This window comes from Dipodomys spectabilis, unplaced genomic scaffold, assembly GCF_019054845.1.
Source record: "Dipodomys spectabilis isolate Male_0828 unplaced genomic scaffold, ASM1905484v1 ptg000095l, whole genome shotgun sequence".
Classification (NCBI taxonomy): Eukaryota; Metazoa; Chordata; class Mammalia; order Rodentia; family Heteromyidae; genus Dipodomys; species Dipodomys spectabilis.
This window is the reverse complement of record NW_024870772.1, coordinates 35,202,626-35,219,119: the sequence shown is the minus strand read 5'-3', so window position 1 is coordinate 35,219,119 and position 16,494 is coordinate 35,202,626. Positions and strand designations below refer to the sequence as shown.

Below are 16,494 nucleotides of genomic sequence, written 5' to 3'. Positions count from 1 at the left end.
AATAACTATCATATTTCCTAAAGTGTTAGCTACTCGAGAAGTTAAAAAGAAAATACTGGCATCATAACAATTTGGGGAAAAGTAAGGCTGGATGGCTTTACTGGATATACAACATGGACCAAGACTGGAAAGCTTTCAGAGTATAACACATGGACGCCAGCAATTGTTTTTATCTGTCACCTCCAGAGAAGAATCTACTTAGAATCCAGGACCACCTGACAGCTGAGATTTTAGTTTAGCAATGGTGACAGGTTTCAAGTTTCTTTAGCTGGGAACTAGATTCAGAAATCCTTCCCTGATTACAGAAACCAGGGCTCCCAGTTCCTCCAGTGGGAGAGTTGCTACTTACTAGGTCTGAGTGCTCCAGGATCTGGCTAGTGGTGAGGTCTTCCTCCTCGGAGGATTCATCAGAATCCTCGTGGTTCATTTGATTGAGGCTGGGAGTACTTCCTGAGAGCTGGCGTTCCTCCAGAGTCTGCATGTCGCACTTGTCCAGGCTGTCCAGAGAACGCCTGCGCACGCCCCAGTTGAAATTGTCCATGCTCTCCCCCTGAAATCACAGCACAGCCAGCTTTTACACCCTGATTCTCCAGCATAGCTTTCACACAGCCGGTTTAGAAACAAATCTGATCCTCATCAACTCTCAAGCCCTCATCTGCTGGGGTATACACACTTGTACTTTACCTGATGTGAAAAGACACAAAAGCAGACTGTTGCCCTGTAGATGTGTGTTAAGTCAGAGGTAGAAGTGATTGTATCCTTTTCTTTGGCATGCTGGATATTATGTATTGTTTTGTTTTTTTAAAGTTGATTTTTGTTAACCCTAGATATGATCTGTGTTTTCCAAAATCTTCAAGAAAGAAAATTCTAATACCAAAACAAACAAAAAAGAAGTATGCTCTCTCCCTTCCCCCACCAGCCTTGTTTAGTAGTTTTTGGAAGGAAAGACATGTAGGAACTATGCTTGCAGCACATTCCGGAATCCTTTGGCTATGAAGTGGAAGAGCATTAGGTAAACATTCCAGCCGGTTCGGCCACAGCGATTTTCACAGATAAAATGCAGAGTTCAAAGACTGTCAGAGAATGGGGCAAAGTTGACAGATCATGCACTATGCAGAGGCCAGAGCAGCCATGGCTTTGCTTTTGCTTTAGACGTGTTTTTTAAAATAATTGTCCCAAACTTGAAACTAGTTAATTTCCTGAAAGAAAGATTATTGCCCAATTATACATTCTGATTTACTGACCACTGGTTGAAATGGCCATGTAAGTGTTAAAGCTCTTGGTTTCTTTCTCTATACTTCATCAGACACTAAACAAAGTTGCTTAGTATTAATTTTTTTTTTTTTGTACAATTGAATTTGGGTTTTTTCTCTGTTAGGAAAGAAATAAAGGAAAGGGGTATTCTTCATTTCACTGATAAGCAAATTTTAACCTAAAGAAAAACACAATTTGAATAAAATGTAGCTCTACAATCTTTCACTTATCATTTTTGTGTCTGTGCCAGTATTGAGACTGGGGGCTTGAACTCAGGATCCCACACTCTTGTTTTTTTTTTTTTTCCCAAGGATGGTACTCTACCACTTGAGCCACAGCAGCACTTCTGGATTTTGGCTGGCTAAGTAGAAGTAAGAGTTTTGGACTTTTCTGCCTGGGCTGTTTTCAAACCTTGATACTCAGATCTCAGATAGTCAGATACGCAGATCTGAGTAGTTAGAATTACAGGCATGAGCCACTGATGCAATGTTCATTTTTTTTGGGTAATTTGAAGCACAGCATAATGATTGACTGAAATAAGGTAACTTTCCTGATGAGAGTTCAGTGAACAGTGTAATCATATGAGAAATGGGAATGATGGTTAAATTTAGTATTACACTTGTTCCTTTTCTTCTGGTTTCAGTCTATTGTTTTTGGTTCCTAATAAAACATTTACTGTTATCACAGATCTGTGGTATCAGCTGCTTAGCTTTTCTAAAGTTTGTTTTAGCTGTTGGTGGGTGAAGGGAATAGGTAAGTATCCTAAACATGTTATTCTGGATAGTACCAAGGTTATCATTACTCCTCCCCATCATGACAGCTATCAGGGCATTTGATCACAAGGCCAGCAGACCCAGAAGACTTCATCCTCTGTATCTGCTGTCTCATCTTTATCTATAGCTTGACTTCAGGTTTCTGCATTCCAAAGTCCGAAGTCTCCCAAATCCAAACCATCTGAAGTACAATCATGTCTCAAGTGGAAAATTTCACACTGGATCTCATACGATCAGTTGACAGTCAGAACACAGAATACCTAAAAATACTGTAGAGAATTACCTCCAGAGGTTATGCATATGTATAAAGCATATAGGAAGTTTTGTGTTGATATTTGGGGCCTATCTCTAAGTTATCTCATTGTGTATGCAAAAATCCAAAATTTGAAACAAAACAAAAACCAAATCCAAAAGGAAAAAAATTCCTAAATCTGAAATGGTTATAAGCATTTTGGTTAAGGGACATTGAACTTGTGTTTGATTTTACCTTTGTTTGCTGTGATAAGTAATCATTTTTTTTTTTTTTTTGGGTCCGGTCGTGGGGCCTGGGCCTGTCCCTCAGCTCTTCAGCTCAAGGCTAGCACTCTACCACTTGACCCACACTTCCGGCTTTTTTCTTTTTGCTTATGTGGTGCTGAGGAATCGAACTCAGGGCCTCAGGCATGCAAGGCAAGCACTCTACCACTGAGCCACCTTCCCAGCCCCAGTAATCACTTTTTTTTTAAATGGTGGAAAAGACTAATGCTACATTGATTTTTATAAATAACTTACAGTAGAAAAATAGAAAAATATGTAAGAGTAAGAAGTCTTTGGAAAAAAGGAAAATTCAATATGTGAAGAAAGGAAAAAAAGATAAAAAAGACATACAAGAATGGAAAAAAAATCACTGCAAGAAATATACAAAGTCACAAAATAGATATCCTTGTACTAAATGAACTGATGGGTTGCATTAACTCTTAAGCAACAGTTTTCTCTTACAATGATCTAAAGGCACAGTCACAAACCTCCCAAACAACATAGATGTCTAGGGTATGAGTACATTGTGAAGGACACAGATGGTTGCTACTGTTGACTTGGAGGAAGCTCTAGTGAGTGCTCATTGAGCATGATGACAGGGAGACAGGGAAAGCAGTTCTTGCAGGAATAAGATCTGTTCTGGTTGAAAATACAACAGCCTTGTTAGAGGCAAAGGCATCAAAACTGTCCCTGGTTAACTTTCCTGAGCTAGTGTAGATAATATCACTCTAGTTTCAAGTCCCCGGTGACAGGGGCTGGGGTGGTGGTGGTGCATGGTTAGAACTTATGTGAGGCCTGGTTCAATCCTGAGCACACCTCAAAAAAGTCTATGTTGATGAAGTCATAGGCCAGGCTTTGGTGAATGGCACAGGGACACACCCCTGATGCAGCCACCCTCCATCCTGCCTTTCCCCAAATGTCAGATTTGCATTTTCATTCATAAAAAGTTAAAAGTCAAATAGTGTTTTACTGAGAATGGCAGATACTATGTGAGAAAATGTAAAGGATGGCTGGGTGTACATATGGTTATCAAGCTAAAATGTAGCACACAGGACTTACACTGGGATAGACATTTATTAACAAATACTCTAGAAATGTTAGAAATATTCAAATAGAAATATTCAAAAAGAATTATCTTATGGGTGGTACTAAGGATGGAAGCCAGGGCTTTATGTAGGCTAAGGATGCATTCTACCACTAAGCCATACCCCTAATCCAAAAGGTATTGTTGAAGGAGTGTATGTGATCAAGTACGTTCCCCCAAATGAAACTTCCTGGAGTTGTTTCTGATATGACAGCCATAGAGTGATTATAAGTCAATTTTCTAAGGCTGGCCTTGGTTTATGCCAATTATATCTAGGTGTTCATTATTATTTTACTCTTTTTGGTTTAGATGAAAATTTATCTAGTCACCATACGGAGATATTTTCCAATTTTTAGAAAACAAAAAGATTTCATTAAAAGCAAATATGGTATATCATTAGCCTCAGGCTTCAGATGTATGTGTGTGTGTGTGTGTGTGTGTGTGTGTGTGTGTGTGTGTGTGTGTGTGTGTGTGTGTGTGTGTGTGTGTGTGTGTGTGTGTGTGTGTGTGTGTGTGAAAGAGAGAGAGAGAGAGAGAGAGAAAGAGAGAGAGAGAGAGAGAGATTGGGCTAGAACCTAGGGTCTAAGCACATATAGGACCACTGAATCACACCCCTAGCCCAGTTTCACTCGATAAAATAATTTAGCAACCAAACTCATCCAGTTTTAGTTGCTTCATGAGAAAATGTAGGATTTCCATGAATTACATTGGAAACACCACTGTTTCTCAAGAGATATCATCATGCAACTTCCAGAACTATACATATGAAGACTTTTTTTTTTTAAATCCTGCATTTCTAGTTTTTAGAAAATATATCTATACTAGAGCAGCCAAGAACAAATATCTCAAATCACACACATCTAAACAGAAATATACACGCAAATAAGCATATGCTTGCTGGAAGGAAGGAAAAAAGCAATTACATTGTTATAAATCTGCAATGATGCCAAACATCTACTAGCACATCAGAATTAAAAATAGCATCATCTTACCTGGAGTTCCTGGGGAGCAGACAGAATGGGCAAAAAAACAAATAAAAGGTCTATTTAAAATGATGACATAAGATATTCAAATGCATTTGTCTTAGCTTTAACACAACAGTGCTAACAATATATACTTCAGTAGATGCAAATTCTGAAAAAGGTGAAATATGTATTACCTCCAAAGAGAAAAATTATGATTAAACATCAGAAATGTTGCACTTCTTAATGGTGAGTGATATAGTCGGGATAATAAATCATAGACACAGTTTCTGAAGTAGCTTTGCTTTCTGTGACTACTTTGTCCTCAATACTTTTGCTTTTGAATGCCTAAAGAATTATTCCTGAGGAAACTGTTGAATGTCACAAGTAAATGAAAGAGGGTCATCAACTAGAAAAAAAAGGTGGGAATCACCTGACGCTTTTCACAAAGCTCAAAGTGTCTGTAATCACAATGCTCACTGTGGATGCGCAATTAATAGCAAAGACATGACACCTTAAAAGATTCTGAAAAGTTTAAGGGCAAAAACTTCTACAGATATTACCCATGAACTTCCCAGACTGTTTAGTGAATAATAGACACGACAAAAATGACTCATATTTCTTTTTTGACAATGGTGCTCTTCTTGAGAAGTTCAATATACTTGATTTTCTCCAAGAAGGATAAAACCTAATTCTTTACCGATGTGAGTACAAGGGCTGGAGAACACCAGTCATACTTCTGACACGATACTAGAAGCTCTGCAAGGCTTTATTCGTGTTTCAGTATGCTTGTTGGACAAATGGGCACGTAGAAACCAAAAGGAACTAAACCCATGCTTAAGCCATATGGCTAGATCACTTGCAGAATTGGGAGTCAAACTTGGAGCTGATGGATTCTGAAGCTCAAATGCTTTAAATTGTACTGCTCTGGGTATCATTTACTATAATGTTTAGAAGTAGTAAGACATTCTCAACTGGTGTGTCTACCATCTATCATCATGTATGTATGTATGTATGTATGTATGTATGTATCGGTCTATCTCTATTATCCATCCATCCATCCATCCATCCATCCATCCATCCATCCATCCATCCATCCATCCATCCATGCATGATGGGCAGTCTTGCTCTGCTATCTCAGCTTAACTAGAACTCTGAGGGCCAAACAACTATTCTGCCTCAGCTTCTTGTTTCAAGCCTCTAAGAATACAGATGTGCTCTGGCTTTCAAATTATTTTATTTGGATAAAGTGCACTCTCATTCCCTTGAGTTTCTTACAACAGCTTAATCACAAAAGACAAAATGATCTCTATTTGTTCTTACTTGTACCTGGAAAATACTAGTATACTTGTTGTTGTTTTTTTTTAAAGAAAGAAACATTGTTCCTCTTTCCAGTCCCTCTTTCCCTTTCCACTGGGCCAAACCCCAGCCACCATCTGCCTGTTTGCTTTGTATTTTTTTCTCTCTCTCCCCTCTATTTTTCTTCCCTCCCTTTCTCTTCCTCACTCCTTTCTTTCCTAATCCTCCTTCCCTTCTTTCCTTCCTCCCTTCCTTCCTTCTTCCTTCCTTCCTCTCTCCTTTCTTACCTTTATTGATGGACTGATTTTTAAAAAAAAAAATTATTGTAAAGATGTTGAGATGGAATGATTTTTAGTAGTTTGTTTTTGTTATGCTAGATAAATAGGAACACAGGTGCTAAGTTACTCTATCACTGAACTACATCAATCCTAGCCCCACCTTCTTTTTTTTCTGTGCCAGTATTGGAGCTTTAACTCTGGGCTGCTTGCCTTGACATTTTCTACTCAAGGCTGGCACTCTACCACTTTAACCACATCTCCCTACGACATTTTTTTGCTGGTTAATTGGAGAAAAGAGTCTCATGGATTTTTCTGTTCAAGGTGGCTTTGAACTGCCATTTTCAGATCTCAGCCTCCTCATCAGCTAGGATTACATGCTTGAGCCCCAGATGCCTCAGATTAAGCCTCCACCCTTAATAGAAATTATGTTTATTAATTGCTCTGAAATTGATTCCTCCACTTTGTATCATTCCTGCTAGGTTGCTCAGCAGAATGTTTTCATCTGGCTGAGACAGGAAAATTATATATTTCTTATTCTGTCAGTTTTCTTCTCTAGTTTAAGTTTGGCATGAAGAGGGTGTTTGGCATGAAGAGGGTCATTTCTAGCTAAGAACAACATTTGGTCAGCTACAGATCAGAGAACTATCTTTTAACCTTAGCTTAGCACTCAGCTCTGGCTCAGAAGCACATAGTAAGTATTTAAAGCAGGTGCATATTTTGCTTTAGATTGTTGAGCTCCTTTCCCCCTACCCCCGCCCCACTGCCCCCTTTTTGATGGTGGTACTGAGGCTTGAACTCAGGGACTTATGCTTGCTAGGGCAGGAGTAAGTGCCCTTACTGAATGTTTTCTCTTTTACTAATTATGGTCAATAGAAACCTCTGCAATCCTTTTTATTGGTTCCAGAACCCTCTAAAGTGAAATTTAAGATGGTCCTTATTTGAAGCATGCCTTGCTCGCTCTGCTTTTAGCTGTTTGTTATTCTTTCTGTTTTCTAGTGCTGGAAATGGAACCCAGAGCCTTGCCGATGCTGGATGTGTACTCTATCATGGAGTGTGACCCCTGCCTCAGCCAGCGCTTTTATGCTCTTTACAAACTGGGTCTGATCAGTGTGACTTCCAGTGGAATAATCACGGAAGAAACACTGTTCATCTGCAAACATGGGTACATCTCGCCTACTGCAGACATCAGGGTACTCATAGCTAGGGAAGGTGACAATAGGCAGCTCTCAAGCCTCAGCTACACAAAGCTAGCTGGTCAGCAGCCATATGCTTTTCCTTTTTTTAGTGCCAGTCCTCGGGCTTAAACTCAGGGCGTTGGTGTTGTCCCTGAGCTTCTTTCTGCTCAAGGCTAGTGCTCTACTACTTGAGCTCCATGTCTGTTTTTGTTTTTTTTGTTTGTAGTTTAGTGGAAAATAAGATTCTCATGGACTTCCCTGTCTGAGCTGGCTTCAGAACCATGATGCTCAGATCTCAGCTTCCTGAGTAGTTAGGATTAGAGGCATGAGCCACTGGCATCTGGCATGCAGTCATATACTTTTGTTATTTTCTTGTTGATCATGGGGCTTGAACTCAGGGTTTAGGAACTGTCCCTGAGCTTTTTTGCTTAAGGCTAGAGCTCTACCACTTTGAGCCATAGCACCACTTCTAGTTTTTTTGGTGGTTAACTGGAGATAAGAATCTCATGGACTGCCTGGGTTGGCTTTGAACTGCAAGTCTCAGATCTCAGCCCCCTGAGTAGCTAGGATTACAGGTGTGAGCCTGTGGTGCCTGGAGAAGTCATGTACATTTAGGGAAGCTATTTGAAGTATTGTTTCTCCACAAACTTATAGTTACAGTAGGGTTGACTTCCTGCCATAAGATATAATGAATCTTGAATTGAAGCTTCTGTTTTAATTATAAAACCAGTAGAGGCCTAGCAGGCATTGGTGACTCATACCTGTAATTCTAGCTACTAAGGAGGCTGAGATCTGAGAATCAGAGTTCAAAGCCAGCCAGATTAGAAAAGTACTTGCAATTCTTATCTCCAGTTAACCAGCAAAAAGCTGATATTGGAGCTATGGCTCAAGTGGTAGAGCAATAGACTTGAGTGCAAAAGCTATGAAACAGAACCCAGGCCTTGAGCTCAAGCTCCAGTACTGGCATGCAGACATATAAAAAAGACCAGCAGAAAGCCCTTTGGAAAATTCAGCATGTTTAGTTGCACAAAATCTGACCAAGGTTGTATGCCACCACCATGTGCCAGGCTCAGTACCAAGCACCTTTATATGAGCCAATCTCACCAAAAGTGAATTGAGTTTTCATTCATGAGAAAATGACTGCTTCTTTGCTGCAGTAAGCCCCTGAGCTATAGAAATGAGGGTAACTGACAGCATTGCTACTCCTTCCAGACACTGTTTCAGACACATGATTCATAGCAGAAGGCATCTTATTACCATGATTATCATTCAAGATCAACACATCTACATGTGCCTGCTGAGACTTGAATTCAGCCACTAAAACAGAGCAAAGAGCTCCTCTCTCTCTTTCCTCCTCTCTGTCTTGCCCCTCCTGTACTTTATATTTTAACTGCTAATCATTTCATCAAACGTAGCACAAAAATCTGATCTGATCTCATGTTGAAGCAGGCAAGCTTTGAAATCACTGAATTAGAGCAACTTTACATTTAAAATAATTAAATGCCTAGCATATTTTAGCTAGGTGCCAGTGATCAGGCTAAGATCTTCAGTGTTTTTGAGTTCCCTTCTGGAGACTCTCTCTCTCTCTCTCTCTCTCTCTCTCTCTCTCTCTCTCTCTCACACACACACACACACACACACACATACACACACACAGTCTTTGTGTGGTCATTACAACTCAGATCTTTGCCATTTAGTAATAAGTTGGCAGCTTTTGCCATGGGTGCAGACAGGAAGGGTGTGGTAATTTTTGCTATAGCTAAGCAGCTGTACTCTGAATAAAAGTTGATTCTAAATACAGTTTGCAGTTTTCCAATTAAAAACCTTGCTCCAGAATCAGCCATGGTTTGGTTAGTGAAGAACATGCTGAGAGGATTATTATTATTATTATTATTATACAGAGAATATGCTGTACCTCTCCATCTTCCAACTCCACATCGAGGAAATCAAAGTCCCTGAAGACTCTGAACTGCTGTTCGCTGTTGGTGTCATCCATGTTCTCCTGCTCCCGGGCTCCGTCCTCTGAGGACACCAGGCTCGTCTGATGCTCCAGCAGGTCCAGGTCCCCACACGAGGAAAAAATCACCTGTGAATCAAGAGAGCTCTTTCTTGAGACATCCGTCTCCCTCTGCTTGTTTATGTTAGGAGAAATGTTAATTGGCTTCTTGTAGCACTGAATTTCCAGTACACACCTAATTCCTTAAGTGGATATTTTTAGAATGTTCTTTCATTATTTATGTTGGACAGGTGCCTTTGGATTGAACTCGTCACAGACACGCAAGTTCATGCACCAGGAAAATGTTCAAAAGTTTGACTGGTTGCCTCTTAATAGATAAGATGGGACCCTGTGTGTGTGTGTGTGTGTGTGTGTGTGTGTGTGTGTGTGTGTGTGTGTGTGTGTGTGTGTGTGTGTGTGTGTGTGTGTGTGTGTGTGTAAAACAAATGAGCATGCAGTCACAAACTGGAGTAGCTAAAATTTTCCACTGTTCCCGAGATGACTGAGATTAGAGATTGTACACATTCACACACACAATCAAATTTGTATTTTAAGGACTATGCCAATAATTTTTTTTGTCCGTCCTGGGGGCTGAACTCTGCGCCTGCGCACTGTCCCTCAGCTCTTTAGCTGAAGGCTAGTGTCCTACCACTTGAGCCACAATACCAGTTCTGGCGTTTTTCTGCTTATGTGGTGCTGATGAATCGAACCCAGGGCCTCATGTATGTGAGGCAAACACTCTACCACTAAGCCACCTTCCCAGCCCAATACTTTCTTTTTGTAGTATAACCCAGGAGAGCAAAGGATTTAAATCTTTTTTTTTTTTTTTTTGGCTTGAACTCTGGGCCTGGGCACTTTCTCTGAGACTCTTTGTGCTCAAGGCTAGCTCTCTACCACTTGAGCCACAGCGCCACTTCCAGCTTTTTCTGAGTAGTTTACTAGAGATAAGAGTCTCGTGGTCTTTCCTGCCCCAGCTAGCTTTGGACAACAAGATCTCAGCCTCTTCTGAGTAGCTAGGATTACAAGTATGAACCACCAGCATATGGCTCCTTCCTTCCTTCCTTTCCTTTTCTTTTTTCTTTTCTTTTCTATAGAGATAATCCAGGAACTTGCAAGAATAAACCAAAGCCAAATTATACTGTATGCACATATGGAAATATCACTGTGAAACCCCCTCACACTACAAATATAATTTAACAACAACAATAGTAATAGTAAGTAGATATTAAAGCCCAAAAGTACAAAACTAATGTGTTTAGGTTCTTCCCACTGGGCCATTTAAATATTTCAGAAATAATACCCTGTGAATGAAGTGAAATATTTTCTTTCCTAGCCAATCTCCACCAGACATGGGTATGAAATAAAATTAACATATGGCCTCATCGTCATTGAAAAATATGCAAATCATTGATAAGAATTAAGTAACAAGACTGAATGAACTTCAGGTGTTGTATTGCTGCTCTAGTGTTGACGAACAATCATTATACATACAACATAGCCTGAGTGGCCCAGAAAACCTCTGGAAAAAAATCCAAAATCTGAAAGGCTCTGAAATTGGAAACTTTCTCAGTGTTGACATGCTCAATAAAAAAAAGTTTAAAAATTTTTGGGAAAAAAAGTTTTAGAGAATTCTGGGTTTTTAGATTGGGGATACTATCTCAGTCTATGCAACTATATCCAAATCCCCAGGCTGAAATCTGAGATACTTCTAGTCCCAAGTATTTCAGATAAGGGCTACTAAACCTGTATTGTCATGAGACTGTCATGGCAGAGTCTGGAACTAGGATTGGACTGGGATGTGAGACACAGAGTCCCTGGAGTAGTCAAGGCAAGAAGACAGGCTAGAATTCCCATTTCTCATTTCTAGTCAGTGCTGCCTGTCTTATTCATAAAGTGCTCTAGGAAAGTATTTCTAGTGGGTGAGGCCTCAGTAGAGGAGCAGACAGTATGAATCTTTAGGAGGCTGCTACCTACAAAGGCAACAAAAGAGAGCCATGGCTGGCTGGGCCATTGCAAGGCAAAAGCCCTGAATTCTCTTCATTATGGGCTTCGAAATGTGTCTGCCCCTCCTGCCTTGGTCCCCTGCCTGTAGTAATATCAGAGGAACAGCAGCAAACCCCACTCATCAATACCACCAAAAGGATGACTCATAGAGAGGCCAAATTTAGCTGATGGCTAGTTGCTTTCCCAAAAGAAATATCAATTTATACTTGAACTATTTAGGAGTGTCTACCCACTCACGAACTACATAAATAGATACATTTGGAATTTTACAAACAGATCCACAGAGAAATCTGTTAATTCCTAATTTATTTGGCCAATTACTTAGTTTGTGATATTTTTTTGGAAATTATAAAGGTGCATTTCTAGGAAAGAAAGACTAAACTTGGTTTCAGTGTACAGATGAAACCTTACTGATCTGTACTGTTTTTTTCCCCTCCCTCCCTCCCTCCCTCCCTCCCTCCCTCCCTCCCTCCTTCCCTCCCTCCCTCCCTCCCTCCCTCTCTTCCTTCCTCTCTCCCTCCCTCCCTTCCTTCCTTCCTTCGTTTTCTTTTCTTTTTGTTGTTACAAAGTCTCTCTTTGTGCCACCTTGTGCCAGCAATGGAAGGACATCATGTTCCTGGCTTGCTGTGACCTTAACCTTTCTATTTAAAAGTGAATTTTTAGCTGGGTGCTAGTGGCTCACACCTGTAATCCTAGCTACTCAGGAGGCTGAGTTCTGAGAATCACAGTTCAAAGCCAGCCTGGGTAGGAAATCTATGAGACTCTCATCTCCGATAAAACCACCAGAAGACCAGAAGTGGCTCTGTGGCTCAAGTGGTAGAGCTCTAGCCTTAAGCTGAAGTGCTGAGGACAGCGCTAAGGCCCAGAGTTCAAGCCCCAGGACCAACCAAAAAAAAATTTTGTGGGTGTGTGTTTACTTTTTTCAGTATTGGAGTTTGAACTCAGGGCCTTGCATTGCTAGGTAGATGTTTACCACTTGAGCCATATCCCCAGCCCTTGGAAAAGTTTTAATGTGGAAAATTAAACAATTGCACTATATAGTGAAACCAGACCCAAGAAGCTTACCAATTCTGCTAAAACATGCTAGGAGATGCTCACACTCACAATTTGAGTAGTCTGAATTTTACAAGTTTCAGAAACATATATACATCAGTCTTTGGTGTAGTCAAAAGCTTGGTGTTATTATACTAGTGAAATTTATATGAGAAAAAAACATGACTAATCTATCATTTAATAGTATTTTTGTTAATAGTCATTTTGTTAATAATAGCATTTTTGTTAATTTGTCATCATTTTCTTTTCTCTCTTTTCTGTTAGTACTGGGTTTTCAATTCAGTACCCAAGGCTGACACTCTGCATACCCCAATTCAAGCGTTTTACTGGTTAATTGGAGATGAAACTTACCGAGGGGTTTTTGCTTAGTCCTACTTCTTGGCCACACAGAGAAAGGACGTGCACCAACTTTTCTTTTGTTCTCTTCTGGAAAGGAAACACAGGCAAGTTTTCATTTTCCATTATGGGGTTCTGGGAGCAGACCTGCCCCAATACTGTAGGCACTAGTACAGAAGAAAGGTGACTGCTGGAAGTGGGGCCATGGTGAATTGAGTTGCAGAATACACATGTGAAACAGGTCATTGATAAAGTACCAAGACCATGCTGAAGCAGTATTTTAGACTTTGTAGGTTAACTATAATGGGTTTTTTTTTGCCTGTTTTCATTTTTTTCAAGCCATGATTATTAAGAGAATCCAAAGTCAGGCTCACATTCATTGTGTTTGTACTAAGGCTGATGAAGCACCGTAGAACTGGTTGAAAATGATGGATAAGTTATTTGGAGATAAGATTCTGAGTGGTGGAAGGGCAGGATTTCTTTGAAGGGCTTTCATATGAAAGATCAGATTTTCTTTCTCTTTTCTTTTTTCTTTTTTTGTTGGTTGTGGGGCCTGAACTCTAGGCCTGGGCACTGTCCCTGCACTCTTCAGCTCAAGGCTAGGACTCACCACTTGAGCCACAGCGCCACTTCCAGCCTTTTCCATTTCTGTGGTGCTGAGGGATCGAACCCAGGGCCTCATGCATGCGAGGCAAGCACTCTACCCCCGAGCCACCTTCCCAGCCCCAGATTTTGTTTTCTTTTTTCTTTTTTTGTCTTGGGGCTTGAACTTAGGGCCTGGGCATTGTCCCTGAGTTCATTTGCTGAGGGCTACTACTGTTCCACCATGAGCCACAGCATCGCTTCTAGTGTTGAGGTGTTTATTTGGAGATAAGAGTGTCACAGACTTTTCTGCTCATGCTGGCTTTAAACCGTGATCCTCAGATCTCAGCCTCATGCGTAGCTAGGATTACAGGCGTGAGCCACCAGCACTTGGCAAAAGATCAGATTTTTCTAAGTGTTGTGAGAACTCCAGCCAGTGGGGAGAGGCAACAGAGCCAGCTTTCAAGTCAACACAATGAGCTGTCCAAAGATAAAAGTGAGTGTGCTTGGGATGCTGTGAGCCCTCATGGAAGCACTGTGGTCTAGATGGTCAGTGGGATGGTGGGAAGGGAGGGATCCAGAATCACATGGGCAGTGGGGCTCTATAGATCCCCTAAACTCCATTCCAATGCTCCATGCCTACAATTGTCTACCTGAGAATACTGGGGTCTTTTCCAGCTCACAGGAACAAGGACGTTGGAGTTGGAGCCTGAAGAGGTGGATGATGCACTCCTGGTGACTGCCATGGCCCTGGGTTTCCCATCATGCCCAGAAGAATTCTGGAGTTCATCATATCGCCTCCCAATGATTGGTGTCTTGAGAAAGGAATGCAAAAGCACACATTATTCTGTCTCATTAATGACTTGATGGTAGCCACGTATCAGTGGCTCATGCCTATAATCATAGCTACTCAGGAGGCTGAAATCTGAGGATCTTGGTTCAAAGCCAGCATAGGCAGTAAAATCTGTGAGATTCTTATCTTCAATTAACTATCAAAAAGCCAGAAATGGTACTGTGGCTCAAAGAGATAGAACATTAGCCTTGAGCACAAAAGCTGAGGCACAGTGCTCAGGCCAAGTTCAAGCCCCAGTACTGGCAAAGAAAAAAAATTCTGTGGTATACAGAAATAAAAGTGTGGCTTAAGTGGTACAATGCTAGTGTTGAGAAAGCCTTTGTGAGGCCCTGAGTTCAAGCCCCAGTACTGACATATATGTATGTACACACACACACACACACACACACACACACACACACACACACACACACAGAGATCTGTGGGATAAGGAATCTACATAGAAGAAACCAAAAACTGATGGAATGAATAATACTCAGGTTGGAGAAATTCATTGCTATTCATAGACTGGTTATTCCCCACATCCAAATAAATACTCTGTATCATTTTGCATTTCCAATGTTTTCCCATACTCCTTAAGCAGCAGGAAGCAAGTGTAATGACTTATCTTTCAATATGTTTTGTAAGCCACTGGTAATGACAAGAAAACATTAGTAAGGTTTTAGGTGTTTAATCCTGAGAGAGTTCCTTAGAACAAAGGATTAAAAATTCCATCTTACCTCTCCTACCTTTAATCATCTATCTATCTATCTATCTATCTATCTATCTATCTATCTATCTATCTATCTAGTTTTATTTTTCTGTCAGTAGTGGGCCTTGAACTCAGAGTCTGGGAAATGTCCCTGAGCTTCTTTTGCTCAAGGCTAGTGCTCTACCACTTTGAGCCACAGCACCATTTCCTATTTTTTGGTAGTCAATTGGAAATAAGTATCTCACAGATTTTCCTGCCCAGGGATGGCTTTGAACTATGATTCTCAGATCTCAGTCTCCTGAGTAGCTAGTACTACAGGTGTGAGCCACTGATACCTGGTTTTATATGCTTTCATTAATTGAAAATTTTACTTAAATAATTTATTTCTTTTCAATTATTTAAATAGATGAGGTCATGGCAGGGGGCTTGGGTAGCACTTAAGAAATCTCTCTTTCTTTCTGAGAGCAGGGTCGGTGGCCTGGTAGGCAGCATCTCTTAAACTTTAGCTCCAAGTTGGTCTCTCCTTGAGACATCAGATCATAGGGCCTTGAGGGGGCAGAGAGCAACCAGCAGTTCTGCAGTTCTCATCCTGGCTCCCAAGGCCCCTCCCTCTGGAGCAGTTCTGGGTCTCTGAGTTAAGGAATGTGGTTCACTGCCCACACCATTTTTATACTTGTTTTAGAAGAGAATGAACTCAAGAAAAACAGCTTTCTCTCCTAATGGTGTTAAAACATAATTTATATACAAAGGGGTGAATCAATACATTAATATCATTTTTTTTGGGGTCCGATCATGGGGCCTGAACTCTGGGCCTGGGCACTGTCCCTCAGCTCTTCAGCTCAAGGCTAGCACTCTACCACTTGAGCCACCTTCCCAGCCCCATTAATATCATTTATATACTAAATATAGATGCTGGTCTGGCCTTGGGTAACATAGAATCTGATTTGATTCAGTATTTTATCTGTGAAAAATCAGTGGATACTATTGGATAACAAAAGCCAACCTATTTAATAATACAAGTGAGTTCCATAGTAAGCAGCTCTGTGTTATTTCTTAGTGAGCTTATACATTTGTTAGTGCTTCAGAAATATATATTAGTGATCCATGCACCAGACATGGTACCACCAGGCCTTGATTATAAAGTCCAATAAGGTACAATTTGTTTTTTTTTTCTTCCCTTCCCTTCTCTTCCCTTCCTCCCTCCCTCTCTTTTTTTGGTCCTGGTCTGGGAGCTTGTGCTCAGGGCCTGGGTGCTGTCCTTGAACTTCTTTCTGCAAGGCTGGCACACTATCACTTGAGCCACACCTTCTATTTCTGGCTTTTTGTTTGTTGGAGGTAAGTCTCATAACTTTCCTTCTTGGTCTAGCTTTGAATCACAATCCTCTGATTGCAGCATCCTGAGTAGCTAGTATTATAGGTGTGAGCCACTGGTGCCGCACCAGCCAATTTCTTTTTAGGTATCATGAGGGTAATAAAAACTTGGAAGCCAGGTTATTTTCTTCCTTAGACTTACAAAATGCTTAAATACAGACTGCCCCAAATCACCAATTTGGTGACTTTCTGCTTTTTCTTTTCTTCTTGACTTCTTAGTTTGGGCTGCTAGGATCTCTCTTTCTCACTTAAGACAATAACCTAATT

The 16,494-nt window shown here is 40.7% G+C and overlaps 1 protein-coding gene across 2 annotated transcripts in view; it reads right to left on the bottom strand.

The window, feature by feature from the left end:
- Fry (FRY microtubule binding protein) overlaps window positions 1-16,494 on the bottom strand; it is a 365,147-nt gene that overhangs the window by 39,353 nt on the left and 309,300 nt on the right. The window contains exons 49-53 of one of the 2 annotated variants that reach the window (XM_042685416.1): window positions 13,966-14,127; window positions 12,746-12,820; window positions 9,257-9,427; window positions 4,620-4,628; window positions 350-550 (exon numbers count right to left, since the gene is read on the bottom strand). In XM_042685416.1, coding sequence (XP_042541350.1) covers window positions 350-550; window positions 4,620-4,628; window positions 9,257-9,427; window positions 12,746-12,820; window positions 13,966-14,127 — 618 coding nt within the window. The remainder of the gene's footprint in view (window positions 1-349; window positions 551-4,619; window positions 4,629-9,256; window positions 9,428-12,745; window positions 12,821-13,965; window positions 14,128-16,494) is intronic. The other variant, XM_042685417.1, reaches the window with a different exon arrangement.